The 27669-nt window shown below is 35.3% G+C and overlaps 1 protein-coding gene across 1 annotated transcript in view; it reads right to left on the bottom strand.

Annotated features, from left to right (window-relative positions):
* TMEM67 (transmembrane protein 67) overlaps nucleotides 1–27415 on the bottom strand; it is a 54811-nt gene extending 27396 nt beyond the window's left edge. Inside the window, 13 exon segments of the mRNA XM_033126567.1 lie at nucleotides 3282–3405; nucleotides 3995–4151; nucleotides 5854–5919; nucleotides 6233–6319; nucleotides 7041–7149; nucleotides 7265–7419; nucleotides 8907–8969; nucleotides 15551–15625; nucleotides 15735–15804; nucleotides 17307–17406; nucleotides 21796–21889; nucleotides 25186–25274; nucleotides 27161–27415. Of these exon segments, the coding sequence (XP_032982458.1) occupies nucleotides 3282–3405; nucleotides 3995–4151; nucleotides 5854–5919; nucleotides 6233–6319; nucleotides 7041–7149; nucleotides 7265–7419; nucleotides 8907–8969; nucleotides 15551–15625; nucleotides 15735–15804; nucleotides 17307–17406; nucleotides 21796–21889; nucleotides 25186–25274; nucleotides 27161–27386 (1415 nt within the window). The 5' untranslated portion in view covers nucleotides 27387–27415.
* Nucleotides 27416–27669: the final 254 nt, after the last annotated feature.

Here is a 27669-nt window from a genome sequence, read left to right as displayed (position 1 = left end):
AGAAATCAGTTGCATTTGTATATATCAAGAATAAAACATCAGAAGGAGAAATTAAAAAAAACAATCCCATTTACAATCACTCCAAAGACTATAAAACACCTGGGAATAAATTTAACCAAAGAAGTAAAAGATCTGTACTCAGAAAATTATAAGACACTGAAGAAAGGAATGAAAGAAGGTATAAATAGATGGAAACACATATCATGTTCATGGATAGGAAGAATTAATATAGTTAAAATGTCCATACTGCCTTAGGCAATATACATATTCAACGCAATTCCTATCAAACTACCAATGATGTTTTTCACAGAAATAGAACATATAATCCTAAAATTTATATGGGATCATAAAAGACCCCGGATAGCCTCAGCAATCTTGAGAAATAAGAACAAAGTGGGAGGTATAACAATACCTGACTTCAAATTATACTACAAGGCTACAGTAATCAAAACAGCATGGTACTGGCATAAAAACAGACACATAGATCAATGGAACAGAATAGAGAGTCCAGAAATAAATCCATGCCTATATGGCCATTTAATCTACGACAATGGAAGCAGGAATATACAGTGGGGTAAAGACTGTCTATTCAACAAATGGTGCTGGGAAACCTGGACAGACACATGCAAAAAAATGAAGCTGGACCACCTCCTTACACCATATACAAAAATAAATTCAAAATGGCTTAAAGACTTAAATGTAAGATCTGAAACCATAAAATTCCTAGAAGAAAATATAGAAAGAAACTTCACAGACATTACCTGGAGTAATATTTTTACTGATATATCCCCTCGCCCGAGGGAAGTAAGAGAAAAAATAAACATGTGGGATTATATCAAACTAAAAAGTTTTTTCACAGCAAAGGAAACCATCAATAAAACAAAAAGGGATCCTACTGAATGGGAAATGATATTTGCCAATGATATATCTGATAAGGGATTAATATCACAAATCCATAAAAAACTCACTCACCTCAACTCCAAAAAAACAAACGACCCAATTAAAAAATGGGCAGAGGACTTGAAGAGTCATTTTTCTAAAAAGGACATACAGATGGCAAACAGACATATGAAGAAATGCTCAACCTCACTAACCATCAGAGAAATGGAAATAAAAACCACAATGAGGTACCACCTCACCCCAGTCAAAATGGCTATCATCAATAAATCAACAAACAACAAGTGCTGGCGCGGATGTGGAGAAAAGGGAACGCTTGTGCACTGTTGGTGGGATTGCAGAGTGATGCAGCCACTATGGAAAACAGTATGGAGGTATCTCAAAAGTCTGAAAATGGAACTACCTTATGATCCAGCAATTCCACTCCTGGGTATTTATCCGGAGAAATCCAAAACTCTAATTCAAAAATCTTTATGCACTCCTATGTTTATTGCAGCATTATACACAATAGCCAAGACATGGAAACCGAAATGCCCATCGGTAGATGACTGGATTAAGAAACTGTGGTACATTTATACAATGGAGTATTATGCAGCCATAAAGAAGAAAGAAATCTTACCATTTGCAACAACATGGATGGACCTAGAGAACATTATGTTAAGTGAAATAAGTCAGACAGAGAAAGACAAATGACATATGATCTCACTTATATGTGGAATCTAAAGAAAAGAATAAGTGAATGAACTAATCAGAAACAGTTTTGGAGACAAAGAGGAAAAACTGAGGGTTGCTAGGTGGGAGTGGGGGTGGGGATAAGGAGGAAGGTGAGGGAATTAGAAAACAGTCAGTAACCACAAGATGGCCACGGGGTTTTGAAAATTAATTTGGGGGATGTAATCAATAATGTTGTAAAGATTTTTTAGGGTATCCGATGGACACTTGTCCCATTTGGGAGACCACCTCAGGGATGATGTAGATTCCTGATCACTGCACTGTACACTTGAAGCTGAAGCTGAACAATAAGGAATGCCAACTATAATTTTATATATATATATATATGTATATATGTGTGTATATATATATATGTATGTATATACTTACAAGAAGCGGAGGACAGCATTAGGAATAGAGACAGTGGAAATGTAATGGCTCTGTACGATGTCACACCTCTGGATGTGGGGAGGGGGGTTCACACAGTGTGAGGGATATAAATGATAAATGTCTAAGTATTACTTTGTCTTGTGTACCTGAAACTAATAAAAAAAAGTCTTAAAAAAAATTTTAATATTAATCTCTCTGAAACAAATCAGAAACTTCTCAATCTAGGTCTTATGAAGTTTACAAATGAAATCACTGAAGTACTGTGAACCATCTTTGAGGAATACTCAAAAGAGAAGTGCTACATGGAGCCTACAGAAATGCATATAAATTGATTTTCAAAAGAGGAAGATGAATTCTTAACAAAATAATATGTTAGCTCTGGTACTATTTATGGAACATAGTAGGGTACATTTTGCTCAATTCAATGCATTAGTAATATGTAGTTTGCAAACTCAAAAAGTAAAGTGTCGAGTAGCAGGGGCCAGCATGGTTTCACAAAGATGAAGTCATGCCTGACTAGGTTTAATTTTGTTTTTACTATGTATACTACAATAGCAGATTGAGGGAATGCTAAAAACATAGTATGTTTGGATTTCAGCAGGATACACAACAAAGTTTCTGTACTACCTACCTCATAAGACTGTTATGAAATTCAAAATGAAATCAGAGTGAAAAAATAAAATAATGCATATTGAAATGCCAGACTAATGTAGGATGACACTGCTGATTTTTGTCAGCATATTCAAGGTACACATCACAAAATACTGGAATGGGAAAGTTCCTTACGGTCTTAGAGATAGGAATCTCACACTGGAAAAGAGGGAGAGAGCTGCATGGCACTATCCTAAGTAGGGTCATGGTTAAAAGTATACTAGGAAGAGGGAGGTGTTGATAGTTAATCAGAGCCAACCTAAAACATTAGCTGTTAAAGGAGATGAAGACAGAGGAGGCCTGCGTACTGCAATCACCTGGCAGGCTCTTTCTAACATATCCATTTCAGCCCACCTTCCCTCCACCTCTCAACCCATTCTAATGCAGCAAGTCTAGAGTGGGGCCTAGAATGTGAATTTTGACAAAACTCCTCAAGGTCCTCTGTTGTAATTCTCCTCCTGGCTTCTCACCTCTATTGGAATAAACCAATTTACACAGATATCTAAAATAACCTTGTTTTGTTTCAATTCAGTTGTCATTATTTTCATTTGATAACTATTGGTAAACACTTTCTTTATGATGTTTTGCCATATACTCCAAGCCTAAAATTAGTGCATTAGACATTTGTTTACCTCAGTGATATTTGTGTAGCAATTCGAACTAATCTCGGCCGACTTCCTAAGTCATTTTCTCGTCCACTTAGTGCATCCACTAAGAAAATGCGCCGAGTCAGAAGCCACTTGCCAGAGTTACTGTCTTTTATTATAAAAGTAAGAAAAAAAAATGACATTAAAAAAAATACCTTCAAGATGGCTCGAGGAGAGTTTACTGAATAAATTTAAAACACAAAATTAGTACATCTTGTTTTAGATAAGATGGGTGCAAAAAAAAAAAAAAAAAAAAAAGCTATTGCTGTAAGAAATTCTTGCTAATAGTCTTCCCCACTTTGCCTGAATGTTTTCTGATTGTTTGGACTTTTCATCAGTTTGGAAAATTTTTCCGTGCCAATTACCTGAATAAGCAGGATTTTATAATATGGGAAACAAAAGAAAATAATTTGTCCAAAAAGCAGCTTGAGGACTTCAAGAAGCCCTAATTTGCAGTTGTATCAATATTTCTCAGGATACACTTTTAGCAATAATTTAATTTCTTAACAATAAGCCTGACACATTTTGTAAAAATTTCTAAATATATCAGCAATCACACTGTTTTACTTTTTAACATGTTATATAATGAGAAAGAATCTATGACTTTTTTTTATAATCTGTAGTTTATTAAATTATCAGGTTGGTGACTTATTATTGGATTTGGCTCAGAAAAAGAGTGGTATGTATGGATATCTTACCTTTGTTCACAAATATTTTATTGTGTTGAAGGTTTAGGTTTAATACTGGAACAGCCCAAATATATTGGTGTTGATTTTCATCTGTATATTCAAGGTATACATCATAAAATACAGGAGTGGGAAAGTCGGTTAAGATCTTAGAGATAGGAATCTCACACTGGAAAATAAAAAATAAAAGCATCCTAATTGAAAATTAGAAAGCATATTTATCAGCTTTAAGAGTTTTATTTTTAATTTTGTAAAATAAAATATCTTTAAACTACCTTGTTTATATGCATTACCATGTGCCTACCAAAACATGAATACTATAATTTTTTTAGAAAAAAAAGCAAACTAACAATAAAGAACTGCCTGGATCTTTTCCTACAATCCAGCTGGAGAGATCATGCCTTCATTCTCAACATTAAGGGGACAGCAGTGAAAAAGTTCAAAAACTCCTGTCCTATGGGATGAGGTCCTAATTCTTTCTCCTGATGTACAATGCTGTCTATGATTTAGGCTTATCTCCCACTGCTCCCTACTAGTCTATGGTCCATTCATACTCATGTACTTTCAGTTTCTAAATATGCTATGCTATTCTGTCTCTCAGACATTGAAACTATTGTTCCCGTCCCCACTGTGTTCTCCTGGCAAACTCATATTCATTCTATAAGCCCAAGTATCACTCTCACTGTGAAGTCCCAGTTTCTTCCCCAGAAACTGCTGATGACCCCTCCTTTGTGCCAATGTGGTACCTTGTACATACCTGTAGAACAACACTTACCACATCCTTTGCAATTCTTTGTCTATATAGCTGTTTTCTCTACTGGACTGAGAGGCAGCCACGTTCAATGGAAAAACCATGGTTTTCAAACCTAACAGAATATTGGCTACACAATTTACTTGATGCAAAACCTTGAGTAAATTACCTAATCTCACTGAGCACTATTTCCTAATCTGTGAAGGACAGATAATATGTATCTCGCATAGGTCACTTCGTGGATCAGATAACAATGATAAAATGCTAAGTACACAGCAGCACGCATTTAGCAAGTGTTGCATCTTCTGACCATGATAGACACACAATAATATTTCTCTTTCTCTTTTTTTTTTTTTGGAAATAATATGTAAGTCACTTCTAATAATAATAAAAAAAATTATGTTCATGATACAAAATTTGCAAAATATAAAAAAGAAAAAAAAAATCATCTGTAATCTCACCATCCAGACATAACCACTGTTAAAAACGTTTATTTTCTTCCTGTGTTTTCCATGATGGTCTTTTTCATTGTGGTTTTAACAAAGACAGAATCATAGTTTTGTTCTGGTGTGTATACATGCATTTAATCAAAAAGTATTTTTGTAGACTAGTGAATGTCTTTCAAATGTTTAATGGCTCATAATATTCCTTTGTACAATACTGTAATTTCAAAATGGGTTACCAAAGGAAGAAAGGTCAGGGAGGGAAGGAGGAAGGAAAAGTACGGAGGGAGAGAAAAGGAAGCATTTTTATTTGTTATTGGGTGGGTAGAGGGAGGAGGGAGTAACATTTTTATTAGTCACTAAAAATAAAGTAATATTTTTATTTTATTTCAAAATACTCAAAAGTAGACAATATTTTTAAGACCTATATGCCTAAAAGTGAATGAACAATTGATTGTGAAAATCTAACATTATATGTATAAGACTTTACAGAGGACAAGGAACTCTCTTCATGCTAATTAAGATTTTCTGTACCCAAATAAAAAATTATATCAATCAGTGAAATTATTCATTACTATTAAAAACATTTCCAACTTCAAAAATTCAAAGATTATTCCAATTATGCTGATGTGAAAATGAAGTTAAAGTACAGACTGTCTAATACTGTTCAAACTTACATTTTGTTGATAGGTTGTTCCAAAAGAATAAGCAGCATTTAGTCTTGTCTCTGTGTCTGGACATAGCTACAGCAAAAGAATACCACCGATAAATATCTCTCACAAATGTTTTCTTTGCTTATGATCCAAAGTTCTCAAGCCCCAACGTGGATATATGCTGTATATAATACTCATTTCATGTATTAAAGGTATGAAAAGTCAAGGGAGTATCTTTTTTATAAAGTCATAACTTAAACTGCTTTTAAGAAATTCCAATTTAAAGCACAAGAAAAAAGTCACCTGTAGCATACAACTGATCCTCCATTCAAGCAATAATCCAGCCTTTTCCTCAGGCAAAAGTAAGGCACATTAGTAATTCTTTAGCTTGAATCATGCTTACCTGTAAAACACCACCTTCTACAGTTTGCCACTTGATAAAATTTCCTCTTACATCATAGGAAGCAGCAACAAACTTCATTTTTGTATTCTGAATACAGAAAAATAAGAATAAAATGTCACATACTCTAAAAGGAACATAATATATCTATAAAGAAATTTTCATTGATGACTGATCCTCTCTTTTTCCAGAGATCATATATGAAATTCAACTATCTTTACTTTGAAGTAAAACTAATCTAAATATCTCTATGACTGAGCACATCTAAAATAAATGGACCATTTTTTTTGCATGTAAACTATTATTTCAGAATTGAGGGACAGTGCTCGTAACAGATAATCACTTTTCAAACTAGTTAAATCAGGAATTTGGGGTTATGAAAGGGAATAATCTATTACTTTATTCTACAAGGTCAAAGAGTTGGAGGTGAGAATTTGGACCTGTAAAGTGCTGGGGAAAATCCATAGAGCTCCAATCAGTGTCTGGAAGCACTTCTTAAATATGTAGAGATATAGAAGGGTAGAGATTGTTTTGCATCTAGGGATGCAAAACTACCCTTCCCTACCCAATAAGTATAACTTGCTATCATAATCACACACATAATCCAACATATCCATATATGTACTCAAGTAAGACAGCTAAACTCTATACTGGTTAGATCCTATAAGCAGCTAATGTTTAGATCTAGTTTATTAATTAAATTTTTAAAAACAATCTAAAGAAACAAGAATTATAACTAGTAACATTCTTAATATCTTTTCAAATTATAAGTCTAAATGTAGTTGTCCTTTAATAATATAGTAACTTGTACCTGTGTTTGCCCTTTAAAACTGAAATTTGTAGGAAGAGGTGTAGCACTGAGTACTTGAGGTGCTAATCCTAGTTGATCTCCATAGAACAACCATGGAAGATTCTGCCTCCTATAAACAATTACAATTGTTTTAATAATGGGGCAGCAATATTTATTATTAATATCTGTTAGAGTAACTGCACTGAATTTGGTTAAAATGATAGTTCATCAATCAGTATCCTTACCAAAATGAAACAGAATGAACAGTGCGCAGTCCAGCAGTATTTTCAAAGACAAACTGAAACAACCGACATGCATCAAAAGTAGCAGAGTCGTAAGAATTCATGTTCATCACACACATATTTCCAAGAGCTTGGCAAGATGTTAGATTGGCATACACCTATAAGAGAACAATGGCAAAGAAATGTAACATGGATGTTAATACCCTAAGCTGATATAAAAAGTTGATATAAAAACTATGCTTGGTTTTAATTTTACCTATTTTACAAATTCTTCTTTTGTGTATGTTTTTACTTTTTGATACCTTTCCTCTAGCTTAAGTACAAAAGAACTTTCCATGTGGCAGAATAATGTGTACATTTTAATTGTAAATTTTATGCTGAAAAATAAAGATAAGTAACTGAAAGAACAACTAAAAACTACTAAGTAGAATAATTATATTTGAAAGAATAATTTGTATATTAGATCTTATACATATAAATCCAATCCATTTTATTTGATTTAAGTCATTTGTTTTATGAACAAAATGAGATAATTTTGTTGAGGTTGCTCCAAAAACTTCTTTCTCAGTTTTCCCTATTAGAAAAAGGCACCTTTATTTTTATAGTTATTAAAGTCAAAACACTGGAGTGATCCTCTTTCTCTCTTTCCATATCAAACTCATCAGTAAATCATGTTAGCACAGTCTTCAAAAATATATCCAGAAGTATATCCAAAAGTGTATCTCATTTCTATAGTACCACCCTCATCCTTGGGTCCCTTATCCCTTACTCAGATTACTCTAATACACTCCTAACTGTCTGTCTGCTTCTGTCCTCGCCCCAACAAAATCTACTCTCCATGGTAGAGTGATCCTTTCAAAACCTGAAGTTTGATCATGTCTTCGTTTGGATAAAATCCTTCTGTCTCCCCTTAGAGTATACTCCATGCCCTAGCCGCAGCCACTCCCTTCATCCCTGAACTCATCTCTCCACTTTCCCTGTTCACTCTATTCCAGCCACTCTAGCCTCTTTTCTGGTTATAAAGTAAGAACAAGCCAGATAACTCCTGCTTTGGGACCTCTGTACTTGCTGTGGTCTCTGCTTAGAACATTCTTCCCTTTACATGGTGCATTCTCATTTCCTTCAGGTCTCTACTCAAATATCACCCTCTCAGAGGTGCCTGTCCTGACCACCGTATATAAAATAGCACCCACTTCCATTCTCTATGTTCTTTATCCTGATTTGTCTTCACAGCACTTAGCATCACCTGGCATTTACTTAGACTATAATTCCACAAATGATTTTTTTCCTGTCTTTTTCTGAAATGCATAACATGATTTGAGGACTGTGAATAAGCAATAAACATTTACTGGCACACAGTAGATTAGCAATAAACATTTACTAAATGATGGTATGAATCAGTTTCCCCAACACTAAATTCCAGTTTAAATTCAATTTGTATACAATGAAATGTGAAATGAATAATATTTTATGTATTTTTTCAATCCACTAGAAAGGGTTTACTCTTCTCATAGAGTATGACCAAAGAGATGTACCTACTTGAGTGAGATATAGAGAGAAAACTTTTATTATAATAAGATAATATGGGGGGAAAATGGTATAATTCTTCAAAATGATATATTATTTTTTGAAAATTCAACCTTACCCAACAAGCAGCTGCTGCTGATTGCAAATATTTTGTAAACCATTCTGAAATGAAAGACATGCCCTGAAAACAAAAAGATAAATTTCAGTTTTAAGTCTAAATGAAGATTCCTTAATCCTACACTGTTAAAAAGATATTAATACACATATTGTTGAATGTGAAAAGACTAACATTACTTTCTCAATGTTATTATACAAATAGATTATAATGGGAATATAAGAATTAATTCAAACCAATGTCAGTTATTACAAATAGGATTATAAAATCATGTCATTTAGGCAAAAGATATAGGGAAACAATATATGTCTATAATCCAAAAAAAATATTATGGCCATTTTACTACTACAAAAAAGTCAAAAATTAAAGAAAAACTAGATCCTGACTTAGTATAGAATGATTAACATTTGCTGATTTAGGATTACTATACTGTATTAAATTTGAAAGTGATAAAAAAGAAATATTTGTGAATAATTTCTAAGTCACAGGAGATTGGGGATATACTGAATGACTACCATTTAAAATCTCCAAAAGTGGTGATTCTTAAACAATGATGGAAAGCAGAATCATCTGTGGAATTTCCTAAATAACAGAAAATACCCGGCTTCATTCCAAACCAAATGAATCAGAATACAGGTGTTCTGAAAGCTGCAGATATAAGCCTCTGGCTAAGAACTGCTTTAAAGCTTATTTGTACATTTTACTAAAAGATAAGGCACCATTCAGAGTGAATTCCCTGGACATGGACAGGGGAAATAAAACCATGTTATATGGAATCTGGCACCACAGTTATCAAAGAAATCTAAAATAAAATTATAAATCACTATGTTCATTTCTTCAAATAAGCAAAAATTCTCATTTTGGTAAGAAAAAAACATATGCATGGAAGACTGAACAACACACCAAAAAACTAGTACAAATGGAGTAATGACAACAGTATTGGCAAATGCTTGTAAAACAAAGCCATAGACAATGCCAGTGATAGTATTCAAGTTGCATGATCCTTTTATAAAACAGTGTATATCCATACACTTTAACCCAAGAATTCAGAAACACTTAGGAAGTTTATGCTAAGGCAATAATTTCTCTGAAAGGAAAAACATATCTGTGTGCATAAAATGGTTGACAGCAATATTATTAAAAACAGAAAACATAGATATTCAATGGAGGTACAATTTCAGTGTATAAACTAGAGCATTATGTGACTATTTAAAATTATGATTATATTGGTTAAGCCTGTAACATGGTATAGAAAAACCAAGGTAGTGCCTAAAGACAGATGGAGACATGTCAAAATAACACAGGAACTACCTCAAAGGGAAGTAAAAATTTGGAACAATTTGAGCTTTGAAAAGAAGAGTAATGGTAACAATTATAACACACTGAATAAACAAAGATTCCATGAATTCACAGTAGATCTAAAAAACGAAGCACAGAGAGAAAGGAAAGTGATCTTCATAGAAAATTGCTAACTAATAAACATAAAGAGAACTGTGAAATCATTTTGAAATAATCAACTTAATAATTGATTCAGGCAAAGTTCATCAATGGTTGCCAAAATGGACATTTACATAGACTCAAAGTAAAATCTCAGGCTAACTTATTAACTACAATACCTTTACAATGGAGAGAAGTGATAGACACCACCATAACCAGGCAATCATACTTAGCATCACCAATAATTGGACAACCTGACATTATGTGCTGCTTGTTTTGATGCAATGGGCTATACACAACATTTATATATATTCTTTGTTCCCCCCCTTTCCTCTGCCTCCCCCCGCCCCCACTCCGGTTCAAGCCGTTGTTTCTCAGTCTAGGTATGTAGGACACAGTTCTCTGGCCCACGCTGGTATTCTGAGCTTTGCCAGTAGTGGGTCGGCCGCTCACAGCAGCTCATGGCAGCTCTCTGGCTGCTGGCCGCTCACAATGGCTGCCAGCTGCTCACAGGAGCACACAGCAGCCCGCAGCAGCTCATGCCAACCTCCGGCTGCTCACGGCAGCCCAGCTCCAGGGAGAGCTATTGTCCACAATCTTAGCTGTGGAGAGCGCAGCTCACTGACACATGTGGGAATTGAATCCGTGACCTTCAGCGTTAGGAGCACAGCCCTCCAACCGCCTGAGCCACCGGCCAGCCCCTGTATTATATTCTTGCTTAAAGATATTTCACTGAATCTAATCATGAGAAAACAATGAGAAAAATTCAGATGTGGGACATTCTATAAGAAAGCTGGCCTTGACCATGCAAGAGTCAATAACATTAAAGCAAAAAAAAGTAAGGACAAAAAACACGAAAGTAAAACAGAGCAAGGGTCTCTATTATAAGTTAAGGAAGACTAAAAAGACTAATGGTAATATGAGATCGTTGACTGTATACTGGACCCGCCCCCCAAAAGTGGGGTGGGGGGATAAAGGACATTATTGAAACAAGTGGGAAAATTTGGATATGAACAGTATGTAAGGTACTATCTATATTAATTTTAAATTTCTTAGGTGTGATGCCAGAAAAATGCCCTTTTTCTTAGAAGCTACATAATAAATTATTTAGGAATGAAATGTCATATGTCTACAACTCATTTTTAAGTGGCTCAGAAAAATGCGTGTGTGTGTGTGTGTGCATGCATTTACATACACAAAGAGAGAGAAAGCAAATGTGACAAAACATTAATAATTGGTTAACCTAGATAAAAGATAAATGTATAGTCGTCTTTTTTTTTTCAACTTTTCTGCCATTTTGAAAATTTTCAGACTAAAAGTTGGGAAAAACAGAAAACCAAGATACGACATCACTATTACTATGTTTGGGGAAAGAGAATGGGAAGACACTGACCCACACATATGGAAATTCTTTACTGACTGGCAGGAATATTCTTAGAGGGGGACTGGATGCCTTGCTTATAAAATTATATAAAACTAATCATATTTCAATTCTGTATTACCCAAGGAAGCATCTGACCTGTAATGTTCTAAGTACACTTTCCAGTTAGGAGGAGTATATGTTAACAAGTCATTTTGAGTGTAGCTGGCAATTACCGTCCCAACATAAACTAGTAAACATTCATTTTGGTTCATCAGTCTAATACTTTGTGAGTTTAATTACTTCAAAGTTATTACTCCCTTAGAACCTGACTGACCTACAAGCACACTAATAAAACTGAATTTTTACACCTCCCAAGCTGAGGACTGGGCCAAGATAGTCATACCATCTTGACTACATTTTCTTGACATGTTTCATCCATTGGCTATACAGAACCATCTGAACACTGTTGCCACGCAGCAGCCTACCCGTCTGTCTCCTTGTACCTGCCCCTAAAGAAAGGAGAGTCTGTGAGACAGATCCTTTCAGGGACATTGCTTCACCTTTGTGCTTGCACCTTATGTCTCCCTGTTTGGCCCCAGAAAGATGGCTGGTCAGCCAATGACGAATAAGATTCCCCACGGGTGGGACAACTCAAGCCAGGTGCAGTCGAGTGGGGACCAACAGGAGACCCACGGGGTTCATAGAGATAGGCACAGCCCCCCACCTTCCCCTGGCTAAGGAGAGCCTCTGCTTCTGTGGCTGCATTCCATCCCACAACCTGCAAGGGAAGAGATTCAATGGTGTGCTCTCCATCTATTCATATGCATATAGGTTTTGTCCCTTGGGGAAGTACATACATCCTGAAACTTATGGTTCTGCTGCCTGCAGGCAAGGGTGATTGGCTTGAATCAGTTTCCTATTATGATGTATGGGATTCACAATCTTAAGATTGACAAGCTTTATCTCCTTTACTTCCTCACTTAACTAATAAAAGCTAATGCGTAGGCCTGGATTAGGAGCCTAGCCCAGTCCTTCAGGCTGCAGGTCCTTTGGCCCCGCTTAAACTCTATTCATGGCTACTGTCTTTTCTTAACCCTGCTTAAACTCTATTCATGGCTACTGTCTTTTCTTAATCCTGCGCCGCCCTCCTCACTCCCCACAACCCTAGTTGCGCGGGATGCGACAAACACCAGTTACAAAATGACTTAGAGTTAGGGATTCCAAACTTTCCTTAGAAAAGCATCAGTGTTCAAGACTGGTATGTTTAAATGAAATATGTTAACTAAATCAGATTAACTTTAAGACTGGAATAGCCTTTCCCTGCGGACCTTCCCTTCCTAAAGAGAAGGCTGCAACAGATCTACTGCATAGTGGTGTTGGGAGGAGGGAGGATGGGGAGGTGGTGTAGAAGACAGCTTTGTTACATTGGGCAAATGAGTAAATTAAGGATGAGACCCAGATTTCTCATGACTGGAGAAGATACTGTCAAAAGTCTCACTACAGTCAAAAGGAAAGGGTAAAAAGAACTCTGAGGTACCACTTTGAAATTGAAAGTATAAGTATGACCTCATTTATTTTAATACATAGACAAGATAAACACAAACAGTACAGATGTGTATATGTATATAAGTATGTATGTATATATTTTCTAGTTATGTCTGCTAAAAAGTCATACTAAGCATGGTAATCTTGGTTTCTAAATATCATTAAGAGCACCTTAGAGAAATGGCTGATTCCAGGGCTGAGGCAGAAAAAGCAAAAGATGAGCCTGGAAATCTTGCTGTGCCAGAAAGTAAGGAAATCATCAAAGAATGATGGGGACATGTCAAAAAAGACAAAGGAACCAAACTGAAGGGGCTTCTACTAGCCAAATCTAGGTCAATTTGAACATCAAAACGAATACATGTATTAGATTAAAACCAACTGAACAAAATAGGAACCCAGGAATCTATACTGTCATTAATAAACAAATAAATGTATAAATGGGAATGAGGGAAAATGTTCTTACAATGGAATGTTTTAATAAATGTGGAAGGAATTATGAAAAGATTTGGCAACCATCTCGTTGATAGAGGCAAGTGTCATCAGTGGAAACTAAAGCTACTAAGTTACAGTTAGTGAATAGGAGAAAGCATAATCTTGGAAATTCTCCCCAAAAATACTAACCAATTGCAAAGGGAAAATGGTAACTTTATAGCAGACATGGTGACTTTATGGCAGGTGATAAAGGTCAATATCACCAGTGGTGGGACAGGTAGACATCATGGATATCACGTGTCCCCTGAGGTGATGCAATGCAGAGAATGGCATTTTTTTTTGTTTTGTTTTGTTTTTTGTTTTTTTGTGGTTTCCTTCCAAGCATGTCCTAATTATGAAGGAAAATTAGATGGATCACCCTACAGATTAGAGGATCACCTTATATATTATAAGGTCTATAATCAATTTATCACTTATTTTGAAAAGGAAAAAATGAAAATTAAAGGCCTACAAATTTGATAATGGTATACAGAAGTTCACTGTAATCCAAGAATAAAGAAGAACGCCTCAGAAGATATGCATCTTGTTACATACAAATGAACCAATTTTTATGATCTCAAGTTCCCTATGTATAACCTTATTTTAGCATTTATTCTGTTGTTTTGCAAATACTTAGTATTTGCCTGCTATCCACAAGACTAAACTGGAGAGGAATTTCTGCTTTGTTCATCAAGACCCCAAATTCAACCCTCATCATGGCTATCCTCACAGCCCTCCTAATAACTTCCACATTTTTAGCAATCAGATCCTAGCCTTGTTGGGACGGTTTTCTCTTGCAGGCCCCCGGCTAGGAGCTCCATCCTCCTCCTCCAATACTAATTGGAGCTGTCTCCTGCAGGCCCCTGGCTCAGAGCTCCACCCCACTCCTCCTCCCATACCTTATTATCGGAGATGTCTCCAGTAGGCAACATAGTTAGAGGCCTCCTTGTCAAAACAATGTTGAGCGATCACAGCTGCTAGAGACGGACCTCCCCGGAACCCCGGCCAGATTTCCCCCTAACCCGGAGGCCTAACCATATAAAACAAAGTGCCCTACCCCAGTTAGTGCTCAGTTCTTTGAGAACAATCCCGCTGAGCCCGCCGGCGTCATAAAGCTGTGTTCTCCCCGATCTCTGCGTGCCGCTTGCGACTCGTCATTTTTCCGCAACAGCCTGTCCACCCCAAGCTCTGCTGGAATACTGAGTATCCTCAATGCTTATCAACTACCTCCTAGTCAGTCATCTAACTCCTATTCTCTTGGATTTGTGACCTCTTCAGTTCTAATTCATCCACTTCTCATTTTACATCCCAGATGTTGTCATCACCAGCAGCTGTTGCAAAGGCTCTAACTCTATGACACTATACTCTCATCTACAAATAAGGAACCTGGCTGGATATGAATAATCCTCATTTCTTCAGTGACTACCACGTACAAGCACTGTGAGGCAGGTATTATTATTATGCCCAATTTACAGACAATAAAACTGAAGTTTAGAAATATTAACTAAGTCCAAAGATACAAAACTAATGACTGGTAAATCCAGGGTTGAAATCTAGATTCTCTGGTGCTCTTAACTATATTAGACTGCATTCTTGATAGGATCTATAAAGGACCTTTCCAGCTTAAGCATTCTGAGCTAAGGTGGAGAAAACAGTAACTGAACCTATAAATTATAATGCTGAGTTGTTAATCTAATCTTTCTAAGACTGATAATTTCTGTTTTAAAGTGATTTATACATAAATGTTTCTCATTTTAGTCCCAGATTAATTAGTACCAAAGAAATGCAGAAAGATCCTTAACCATGAAACAAAAATTTTAAACATACTCACAAGTTCTCCATAACGTGCAGTTGAAATAACACGTGGAGGAAAATCCCCTGTGCTGCTGAAACACAATCCCCCTGTCTTAATAAACAAAGAAACAAACAAACAAATAAATAAATAAAACAGGTTATGGAACAGTATAAGCAATTTAATTTAAAAATATATACTTTGTCAATTTGATTAGCCTTACTAAAATGTTAGGTTCTGAACACGCACAGGACCTGCTGGTATTAATGAATGTTGGCTCACAACGGATACACCTGTCAATATAATGAAAATAATTTTTTAAATGTTAATAAATTATACTAAACCTAATTTAATCAGGAACTTGTTTTCCTAAACACTAGTTTAGAATAGATTCATTCAATTTAGCAATTACTTGTAATAAAGAAAACAAGTTAAAAATATTAACACTGATCTGAATATTTTATACTCCTCCTAGTATTACAAGGCAAGGTATAAATAAATAAAATTAACGGATAATAGGAGAGTATTCTTTTGAATACCTTCCCACATGGAATGTAAAGGAAAAAAACAATGAATAGCAAAGATGGTTAAGTCACTCAATTAACAAAAGAGCCCAACAAACTCATATAAATGAAACCCAACCCATTTTTATAAGTAGTTATAACAAATATACTTTCCTTATTTTATCTGCAACAAAGCAAAAAGGTTAACATATGCTGAAAAGAAAAACGTATCTACTTCTTATCAAACCTACAACCTACACTTTTAAAGTCTATTTATCATCTTAGTTTATTTTAGGAAAATACTTTATATTTTTCACTAATGAATGCCATAGAGGGAAGGAGGGCACTGGACTAGCTAGGGATACTGATGGGTTTATATAGGTATTCATTACTTGCAAGATAGAGCAGGTAGGAAGAGAGGCTGGGGCATGGCACAGAACTCAAACTGGGCTTAGGGAGGTAATGGAGGGGAAGGCTTGGAGATCAGCCCAGTAGTCCTTATTTGTGTGTTACAACCCAGGTCAGCCTGAGAGAAAAGATGACCCAACACAGAAAAGATGACCCAACACTAAGTATCCCCAGGAGAACCTGCTCAAATATTTTCTACCTTAAACGTGAAAATTGAAGAGAAAACTGTGCTTTGAGGGAAGTCATCATGTAGTTTCTACAACTGAAGAAGTTGGAATAGGAATGATGTGTGTGAGTTATAGAGAGGAAGGGGTGTGTGTGTGTGTGGCATACACATATGCATTCATAGAGGTAGAATAGGAAGTGACAGAATAGGGCTATAAATCAGGATAACTGAATTATTATGTTTATCATTATATTTATTAATATATTTTTTATGTACTATACATAAAGCATAGTACCTGGTATATAGTAAGTATGCTGTAAATAGAAGTCACTGTTATGTACTATGTATTATACTAGATTATGTATAAGCTACAAAATAGCAAATAAAAATAGCTACCTTTTACTGAGCACTTACGCTGTAGCACTATGCTAAAAATTTAACATATTTACTTCTAAGCTGTAATAGCCTATGAAGTAGATAGTATATCCCCATTCTAAAGACAAGGAGACTGACTTATTGAGTTATCCAAAGTTAACTGATAAGACACTGAAACAACATTTGAACGCTAGTCTGTCTTATTCTCTGGGCCCCAGCTTCTTTAGCTGTTAATGTCTACTTCTGTCCTTCCTTGTGAGGAGCAAATGGAAACTGCTTTATAAAAGTACAGATTCTACATAAATGTGATATTAATGAAGTCAGCACCCAACACACTGCTTACCTGTTTCCTAAAGCATTTGCTACTGTAAAAGAGTTTTCATTTTCATCACAGAACTTACAAATTGCTTGAGACAACACCGTTCCATTAACATCTCGTTCCACTAAACAATTTAGAAACAAAATTAAGATGTAACTCATAGTCAACATATGTATTTAGTAAAACCCACTTGTAATTATTCTAATAGTTCTCAAAACACCTTATTTGAATAAAAGGCATGTGAAGCACCTCCATACAAAAGAAAAGTGAAACCTTCCTAATTCACATAAAAAAAATTAAAAAAAGAGAAACTAATTTTCCAAAGCATCATAACAATAATATTTTTTTTCCAAAAATGTTCTTACCTCTTACCTGTGTTTCCCTGTTTCACTGGGTATGGGGAAACAAGCATTTTCATAGACTGTTGATAAGTTTTGCAACTTAGAGGGCTTTCAGTAGTATCTATTAAAATTTTAAATTCCCATAGCCTACAAAACTACAATTTCATTTTTAGATACCCAACCTACAGAAACACTTATACATGTGTATAAGGATATTCATCGAAGCATTATTTGTCAGAACAACCTAAATATTTAAAATAGCAAAATGGTGGTGCATCCATGCTATGAAATACTATGGGGTGGATTAAAAAGAATGAGGTAGATCTAACAGATCTTACTGTTAAGTGAAAAAAGTACGCTACAAAACAGTATTTTTGGTATGAAATATTTATATAAAAATACCACTTATATTTTCCATGGTGAAGCATCTATCTGTATTTTAAAAACAGAAAGAAAAAAAGATTCTAGAAGGACACACACACAACAAAATGATAACAATTACTATGGGGTGGAGGGAGTAATAGAGAATAGGCATTGGGAAAAATAGTTAAAGACCACTAATCCCAATCATAATGTTACCCATAATGTTTTAAGCTTTCACAAGGTAGTAAAAACAATTTTAACAGAAGTAAAGTTGAACAACTTGTTCCTCCTACAGTTATCCTATCCTGTCTCAGCAACTCCATTTGACCATGTACTCAGGCCCCAGTACTTACAGAGTCTCTTCTTTTCATGTTTCACATTAAAACAATAAAATTAAAATTAGAAAATAAATCTACAAATCCTGTCAGCTCTCTCTTCAAAATATATCCAGAAGCTGAATTATTCTCTACTTCCACAACTATTCCCCTGGCCCAGTGCCATCATCTATCACCTGGACATTTGTGACAGCTTCCTAACTGGAACCCCGGTTCTGTTCCAGAATGAACATTTTAAAAACTAAATGTGATCATTTCACTCTTCTGAAAGTCTTCCATCTCACACAGATTAATTTCCAAGGTCACTATTGTAGTCTATAAAGCCTTACATGATCTGCACACCATTATCCCAACTTTTCAGACCGATTTGCTTCCGCTTTCCTCCTTGGTCAGCCACATTAGTGTATTGCTGATCCTTGAACATGCCGAGTACGTCCCGATCTTAGGACCTTTGCACTTGCTATTCCCTCATTTCCTCTGAATGAGTTCCCCATGGAACTCATTCATGGCTTTGTCCCTCACTTCCTTCAAGTCTTTGCTCAGATGTCACCTTTCCAGATGGGCCTTCCATGATCATGCATGTAAAATAACACCCTGTGCTCTCTCCCTTGCCCTGCCTTATTTGTCCTCATAGTGCTTATCACCACCTGGCATATACCTATTCATTTGTTTACTCTCTTTCTCTTGCTACTAGAATGTAAGTTTGATTCATTATTTTATCACAGCACCTAGCATGTGGTGCTCAATAAACTTCCTTTTTAATTAGAAAGATTTAAAATTGGGAGGTTTCATATAAAAATTTTGTATTTCTGGCATCTCTTAAAAAAATAGGAAAATCTGGTTTCCTGGGATCCATATTCTTACATGATTAACAGTCTGCTGGAGATGAACTGGGGCTAGCTACTGCTTTTTAGCTTAAATGCTCTTTGGTTGAATGAAGTTTTAAAATTCATTTTAGCTTTTTATCAACAAATATTTATGAATAAATGAATTAAGTATAATGACACTCCTATGAATGTTTTCAAGGATTTATAGACATACAAATACATAAAGCATTCCCGGAAGAAGATAAAAGAAACTTAATGGTTGGTTACATTTGAGGACTGGGACTGGGAGTAAGGGTAGGATGGAAAGAACCCTTAGTTGTGGTTTTTTTTTAAAAAACTTTTATTTATTTAAGTGTGTTTTTCCAGGACCCATCAGCTCCAAGTCAAGTAGTTGTTTCAACCTAGTTGCAGAGGGCGCAGCTCACAGTGGCCCATGTGGGGATCGAACCGGCAACCTTGTTGTTAGGAGCACCACGCTCTAAAAAAATGACTATCTGGCCACCCACCCCCCCTTAGTTTTTATTTTGTATTTTTCTATACTATTTAAATTTCTAACCCTATGCATGCATTACTTTAATTTTATAAAGTAAAATTTTACGTGGAAGTTGAAAAATACAGATATATGTATTCTTAAATGGTAGATCTACATGTGCTCTTATGGAATTATCTCCAAAATGTACTGCATGTAAACACTCTAAAATATTTGCATATATATATTTAAAAACTTTGAAAGGAAAGAGAAGAAATAATTAATTACCTTAAGGTAAGTTCTGGGAAATGAAATAGGTGAGGGGTATCAATTTTCACTCTCATTTTATAGCTTCATGAATTATTTGGTATTTTTAATGGTATGTACTTACTGTGTTAATAATTTTTTAAAAATTATTTATCTGATTGCCTGGGCATTTTTTTTTTATATCAGAGTTGGGAGAAGCTATGCAAGAAATAAGATGTACCCCTCTTTCTGTCCATTCTCCCACTCTTCCAAAACCCCTCTTGCAAATCCATGAAGAAATTAGCAGCAAAAGTTCAAGTTGGCTCTAAGGAGCTCACATCACGGACAATTTTAAGTATGCGACAGTAGCCTCTAAAATAGTGAAATACTGTTTTCACAGCTATCACCCAGGCTTAAGAGGTCACTAGGTATTCGAGGCCACTGTTCTCAGCAACTCACTAAAACTGCAAATTTAGCCTCAGTGATTTCTGACTGTCAAAAGTAATTGCAGTAACTCAGTCACATTGACCGCTCCACAGCATTTGAACCTATAGGCCATCATCTCATTCACCCCCACTTAGAAATCCCAGAGATAGTTTTGATTTTTCCCTTTTTCTCACACCATTTTCCTTCACTCATCTAGGTCTATTATCCTTTGAACACTTCTAGCATCTACTCCTTTGTGTATAATTTTGTGTTAACTCTATTCCACATCAAGACTGTAAAATTTTTCCTATTTTTTTATGAACTTTCATAGATTCATATTTAATATTTAAATATTTGACTGACCTGAAATTTATTTTTAAGGAATAAGGGTAGAAACCCAAATTAGTGTTTTCCCAAATACCGGTTATTAATCAGTCTTTTCTCCACTGATATAAAATGCCACTTTTATCCCATACTACATTCACACATGAACTGGATCTATTTTGCTTCTCTACTTTAAGATCCACCCACCAGTCTGTATTACCCATATGTCAGTCATACATGTTATTACAGTACCTAAAAAATGTGCATAATATCTGATGGAGTTGTTTTCTCTTTCCTTTTTCATAATTTTCTTGGCTTTTCACATATTTTACTAGATAAACTTTAGAATTTAGTTTGTGCAGTCCCTAAAACAAACAAAATCCTACTAGAATTAGGGTTCCTTTAAATGAATAAACTGCTATTAAGAGAGCTGACATCTTTATAATATTTAATCTTTGCATTCAAGAATGAAATATGTATTTCATTTATTAAAGCCTCCCTCTGTGTCCCTCAGTAGCATGCTAACATTTCTTCAATTAATTTATCTTGTACATTTCTTCAAAAGTTTACCTCGGTGTTTTTTCTTTTTTCACCTCGGTGTTTTTTTCTTTTTTGTTGCTACTGTAGATAAGATTTTCCTTCACAGTTTCTAAAGCATTATTGTTTCGATAGGAGGCTACTAATTTTAGGATATTAACTTTGTATCTAGAAACCTTTACCCTTTATAATTTTTACTGATTCCTTTGGGTTTTCTAAACATACAATAAAATCATTGGAAATTAATGATTTTTACTTTCTCCTTTTTAATTATTCTACTACCTATTTCTTTAATTTACCTAACTGCATTATTTATATCTTTATCTGGGTCCTGACATTAAAAGGAATGCTTGTAATTTTTCCCTGTTAAGCATCATGTTGGTTTTAAGTTGAAACACATATATTTTATCATGTTATACTAAGGAAATATTCATCTAATCCTATATTATTAAGAAGAAACAAAATTTTTTAATCAGGTAGGGCTTTTTACCCTCTTCCCAATGCCTGCTACAGTCTCAAACATCATTAAATTTTGAATAAAAAAAATACTGCAAAAAAATCACCATGCTATTTCAATTAACACCCTCATCAAAAACAAACACAAATGAAGATCTGCTACTATTTCATAAGAAATCTATATCTTACCTAAAATATGGCCAGTGGGACAGTGGCATTTTCCTTCTGCAGTTAAACCACCAGGGCAAGAAATGCAATTCCAGCCATCTTTGGTAACACCTTTCTAAATTAAAAAAAAAAAAAAAGTATATATACGTATATATATCTATATATATGACACTTATGTATGTATGTATGTGTGTATGTATATGTATGTATACATACATATACATATACATACACACCTGGTATGACCAACAATTACAGTGAAAGTTTAAATAAAGAAAACTTATTACAGTAAAAGACACATTGCCATGAATGCCCCTCAAAATACTTCCCCTCGCTTCGATCACACTCATCCCATTGTTCTTGCCACTTTCTGAAGCAGTTCTGGAAGTCCTCTTTCGTGAGTGCCTTTAGTTGAGCTGCTGTGGCTGCCTTGATGTCTTGAATCATTTTGACTTTGGTAAAGAGCCAGAAGATGAACGGTGCCAGACCCAGTGAATAAGGTGGATGAGGACACACCATGTATTTATTTGACAGAAATTGCCAAGCCAGAAGTGATGTGTGACACTTTCTGTTGTGATCTCAAAATACAGTAAACGCTGCTGCCAAGTGCCATCCAACAGAAAGGCAGGGATCTTCAATACAGGAAGCAGCACGTCAAACCTTAGTAACAGTGTGTGACAAGTTTCAACTTGTTCAGTGCAGTCAGTCGGGTGTGAGCTATGGTTGAGAGAAGATGTGTTTTAAAGTGTGCCATAAACCACACTCCACCATGACAAGGCTCCATGTCACACATCACTTCTGGTACGGTAATTTCTGTCAAATAAAAACAATCATGCCTTATTCAACGGATCTGGCACCGTGCGACTTCTGGCTCTTCCCCAAAGTGAAAATAATTCAGGATATTGAGGCAACCACGAAAGAGCAACTAAAGACACTCGTAAAAGAGGACTTCTAGAACTGCTTCAGAAAGTGGCAAGAACAATAAATAAGTGTGTTCGAAGCGAGGGGGAGTGTTTTGAGGGGGATTAATGGCAATGTGCCTTTTACTCTAATAATTTTTTTTTATTTAAACATTCACCGTATTGTTTGATCACACCTCATATATACAAGTATATACCAGGGGTGCCAAAAAAATGTACAGCTAACTCCCATATAACATGATTGTTAGGTTCCTAAAAAATGCCATGTTATGCGAATCCATGTTATACGAAACAAAGAACTGGTACAAAAAAGGGGGTTAGGTTCCAAAAACTAAAAAAAAATACTATTATATTTTTATAATTAAGAGAAATATCTTTACTTAAGCAATTTTCACCAAAAGTATAACATATTAATATGCATTAAATAATGTTTTCTTCATCATCACTACTAAGCTTTTATTACGTTCTGTGTTGTTCGGGGATTTCCCTAATTTCGAATGACGTATTTGTTGTTCTTAAAAGTTCTTATTACACTCTGTCTTGTTCAGGGATATCTCTAATTCTCAAACCGTGTTAGAGTGAAACCGTGTTCTAGGATGCCTTGTTGTATGAGGGTTTTCCCCAATTCTTGAACCGTGTTATTGAAGTGCCGTGTTATACGGGGGTTGCCTGTACACACTTTTTAAGAGATGTTAACACTTTGGTCAACATTGTTCAAGCAGTAGTTTGCCATAATCAGAAGGGTCTGGATGCTGATGGTAACCACTTTGAGCACCTCTTGTAACTGCAGAAGTCAAATGGGACTTGTATTCATCTTTTGTTATTGGTATATATTAATCCATTTTTTTCCTTTCTTAAAATGCGTATACATTTTTTGGGCACCTTCTGTATATATATGCATTATTATATATATATACATATATTTTTCTCCTTCTTAATTGATCATGTTAAGTCCAAAAAAGCCAGAATAGTGTAATTTGCAGCAGATACTCAAATAAATAATACACATATGAGCTATATAAAAATTTAGTGGATACTGAATTTGTGCTTATATTCCAAAATTAAGATATACATTATAACTATGTATTGACTACTATTAACTTGGGGCAGTAATTCTTTCTTCTTCATGATTTTCAGTTCAAATGAGTCCTTACTTTCATAATTAATAATGTCATTCAGTTTTGCCATTTACAAAGATTAAACAACAAAATTCAACAGGATTTAATAAACACATAGTCAATTAATAGTTTAGTCTTACCTGTTCTAAAATAATTATTCTAATTTTTAAAAATTCAAATACATAGCTTTTTTAAATTAAGTTATAATTCAAAATGGATGAATATTATGGCATATAAATGATATGCAAACAAAGACGTTAAAATTAAGAGAATATTTCCTTCTAACCATTAATTGTAATAGTAAAGGTTTTTGATAAAATATGACATCATTGGACTTATTATATTACATGATTTAGGAAAAACCTGGGACGAAAATACAGTAATTATATTACAAACATGGATGTAACCAAAATTAATGGAGAACAATGGCAATAACAAACAATACCACCAATTATTTTAAATTTCGGTTGAAAAACTGGATGTATCAAAAATACTCCTATACTTGTACACTTATATAGGACTATTTAAAAATCATGTTATCTTAGTAATGTCACTAATAAAAAAATCTGCTTTGGCACCATTTCATGTTAGCGGCTATCACAGATAATTCAGGTAGGGTTAATATTTCCAAAAATATAAAATAAGTATCAAAATGATCATCAAACCTATAAGTAAAAGCCAGAAAGTAAGACATTAAACATTAAATTCCATTAAACATTAAATTCCCAGATTCAATGTTTTTTTAATATAGTAATGAGAAAAAACTTACTCTAAGAGTCAGAACTGGCAAACAGAGTCTCCTAAATAACCAAAATGATTGAAATGTATTTCTATTAGTTAAGAATCTTCATATATAGTAACAATTTACTAATTTTCCAAAAATTATGATAAAATGAAACAACTAACAAAACAGCAAGGTTTTATTTAACCATTTTAGTGATGCAATTGGCATTTCATGAACTTATCACACCTTATTTATCATTATGAACATCAATAATTATATAAAACTGTTGACACATAGGTCTAAGACACTGGACTCAAATGTGTACCAGTCAAAAGATACACACATCCCAAATTGCACTATAATGTATCATTTATTATTTTTCTTTATAACTGAATTACTCTCAGTTACAGGATTTTTTGTGGTTTTTGGATTTCAGATTTTAAAATATAAAGCAATACATTCCTTTTTTCCCCCAAGTTTGCATAAAATTTCACTGATCTCCCAAAAATTATTCCAGTAAAAACAAAGTTAGCTTAATAATTTTGAAGTTTGTGGCAAAATATTATAGATCAGCATTAAATAGTTAAAAAAAAGACATTTTATTTACTACTTTTTACAGTAAAATTATTTAAAGATAAATACTCCATACCATGTTTTCCGGGCACTTCTTACAGATAATATCAGGTCCTCCATTATTGGCAATCATCTGAAATCCTGGTATACACACACATGAAGTTCCTAAAAAGAAAAGAGCCAATTTTGACCTTGGAAAATAAAAATAAAACTCCAAGGAAGGGAAACTTAATAATTCTTAAGATCTGGAAAAGCAGTATAGTAGCTAAGAGCAAGACTCTTAACCCAGTACTCAGAATCCAGTACTGCCTGGGTTCAAACTTGAAAACATACTCCTTAGGTTCTAATCTTGATTATCTTGATTCTGCTACTTAGCTGTGTGACCTTGAGCAAGTTACTGAACTTTTCTGTGCTCTGGCTTCCACTCTGATATAACAGGGAGGTGGGGGGCTGAACTTACCTCATAGGATTAGTATATTATATTAGTTTTATATGTAAAGGTCTTACAATGTGTGTGGCACACAGTAAGAACTGTGTTTGCTACCATTTTAAGTGCAAACATAACTAAAGTACTAAATTATGTAACTATAAAACTAATAATCAAACTATTGATTAACTCTTATGGGAAATTTTACATTTCTACTTCACCCAACCACACACATATATTCAATGAATTTAAATTTATTTTGTCAAAACAAAATCTTATTAGGAAAATTACACTGATTCAAATAAATCACCATATTCCTCTGTTTGCACAGATATAAACATTTTAAGACAATCACTATTCAATTTGCTGAATAGGTAGAACAGCATTCTCTAAAGAAGCATGAAATGGAAAAAGCACCCACAGAAATCTATGTAGCAGAATGATATGATATCTGGGTTCATAACTATGAAACTAACATACACTTCAGAGCCTGTGAAATTCTTTCTCATTCGTATTCCCTCTCCTGAGGAGCCTGACCTGTCCTATATGATAACATAATAAGGATATGTCAAATTTGAAGATGGCAGAAAGTTAATACCATGGGTGACCAAACTGAGATTGAAAAGAGCTTAGACTTTAGAATACGGGAAAAGTCTTCCAAGCTGTTTCAGTGAGGAAAACTACCCTGTTTCCCCGAAAATAAGTCCTAGCCGGACAATCAGCTCTAATGCATCTTTTGGAGCAAAAATTAATTTTGTAAGTAAAATTTTTACATATAGTAAACTAAGACCGGGTCTTATATAATATAGTATAGTATAGTATAATATATAATGCCAGTCTTATATTAATTTTTGCTCCAAAAGACTCACTAGAGCTGATTGTCCTGCTAGGTCTTATTTTTGGGGAAACATGGTAGGACCAAATGATGGATGTTTCGAGAAAAAAAAAATTAAGCTGAAAGAGACTTTAAGGGTAATCAGTAATATTAACTAATAAAAGGGATAAGTCCTAAGGCAATCTGTAATGTTATGGACACACCCGTATAGTGTAAATACATAGGCCGAGACAGAGGGCAGAGACCCAAGTTTTTCCAGTCCCAATTTAGGTGACAAAGAGAGTATTACAACTTCAACTGGACTTCAATTTCCTTATCTGTAAAATGAGAAGGCTGAACCTGCTCAAGGTTAAGGTCCCTTCCAGCTCTACGTTTTTGGGATTTAAAAAGCAAGATAAAGGGCTATCAAAACTTACAAAGCGCTCATTTGCATTCCCTCCCCAACCTGTTCTGTCACTTGCTCCTCCGCATCTCAGATCACTTCTCTATTTTTTCCTGCCTTGGACAGGCGTCTTTCTAGGTGCTCCCTAAAGACCCCTCCGCTGAGGAGTAGAGGTCTGGCTCAGAGAATCAATTATTGGCAACCGCTCATGGGATAGCTGATGCGGGATTCCCCAACATTCATGTGCAAGCTTTAATCTTCCGAGGAAATCCTCTCAGGCGTTGGAGGTTAACTTTCCCGAAATATTCTTTCCACAGACGACAAGGTGTTTCAGCGACGCCGGGGACTGGGCGCAGCACCAACGCGGGAGCTTGACTTTGGCCAGGGCCCATCCCAAACCATCTCACCTCGGGCGTCCTGCCTTTGGTTGGCTCCACAGCGGACACAGGAGAGGGCAGAAATATCGAAATACTGGTTGTGGCCACACGTCTCCGGCTGCCGGAAAGGGAAGGAGAGAGTCTGGGCCCGTGAGAAGCAAGGGAGGATGAACAGGAAAAATACAGTCACAACCGCGACCGAAAAGGTGGACCAAGACGCCATTGACTCTCCAGACACACCGCCACCCGTCACCATAGTGCAAACGCCTGCGGCCGCCCACTCTCCCGGCGCCCCATCAGCCTCTGCGGCTACTCCGCAGAGCCGATTGGACAATTCCGGTCAGGGGTTCCTGAAGTGCCTACCAACGCTGTTTGAGGGCTATGTTTCCAAAGCCGCGGGAAGCTGACTGGTGAGAGAGAGGACCAATCTAACCCTGGAGTCTGGAAAGCGCAACCCGCTATTTAAAACATTTGTTTCAAACTCTGGGATGCGGCGACCCATTAGCAAGGAAGTGAAATCAGTTAGGTGGTCGGGAAAT

Source organism: Rhinolophus ferrumequinum, chromosome 14 (assembly GCF_004115265.2).
Source record: "Rhinolophus ferrumequinum isolate MPI-CBG mRhiFer1 chromosome 14, mRhiFer1_v1.p, whole genome shotgun sequence".
Classification (NCBI taxonomy): Eukaryota; Metazoa; Chordata; class Mammalia; order Chiroptera; family Rhinolophidae; genus Rhinolophus; species Rhinolophus ferrumequinum.
Note: the sequence above shows the minus strand (reverse complement) of the source record. Positions and strands in the feature narration are given on the sequence as shown.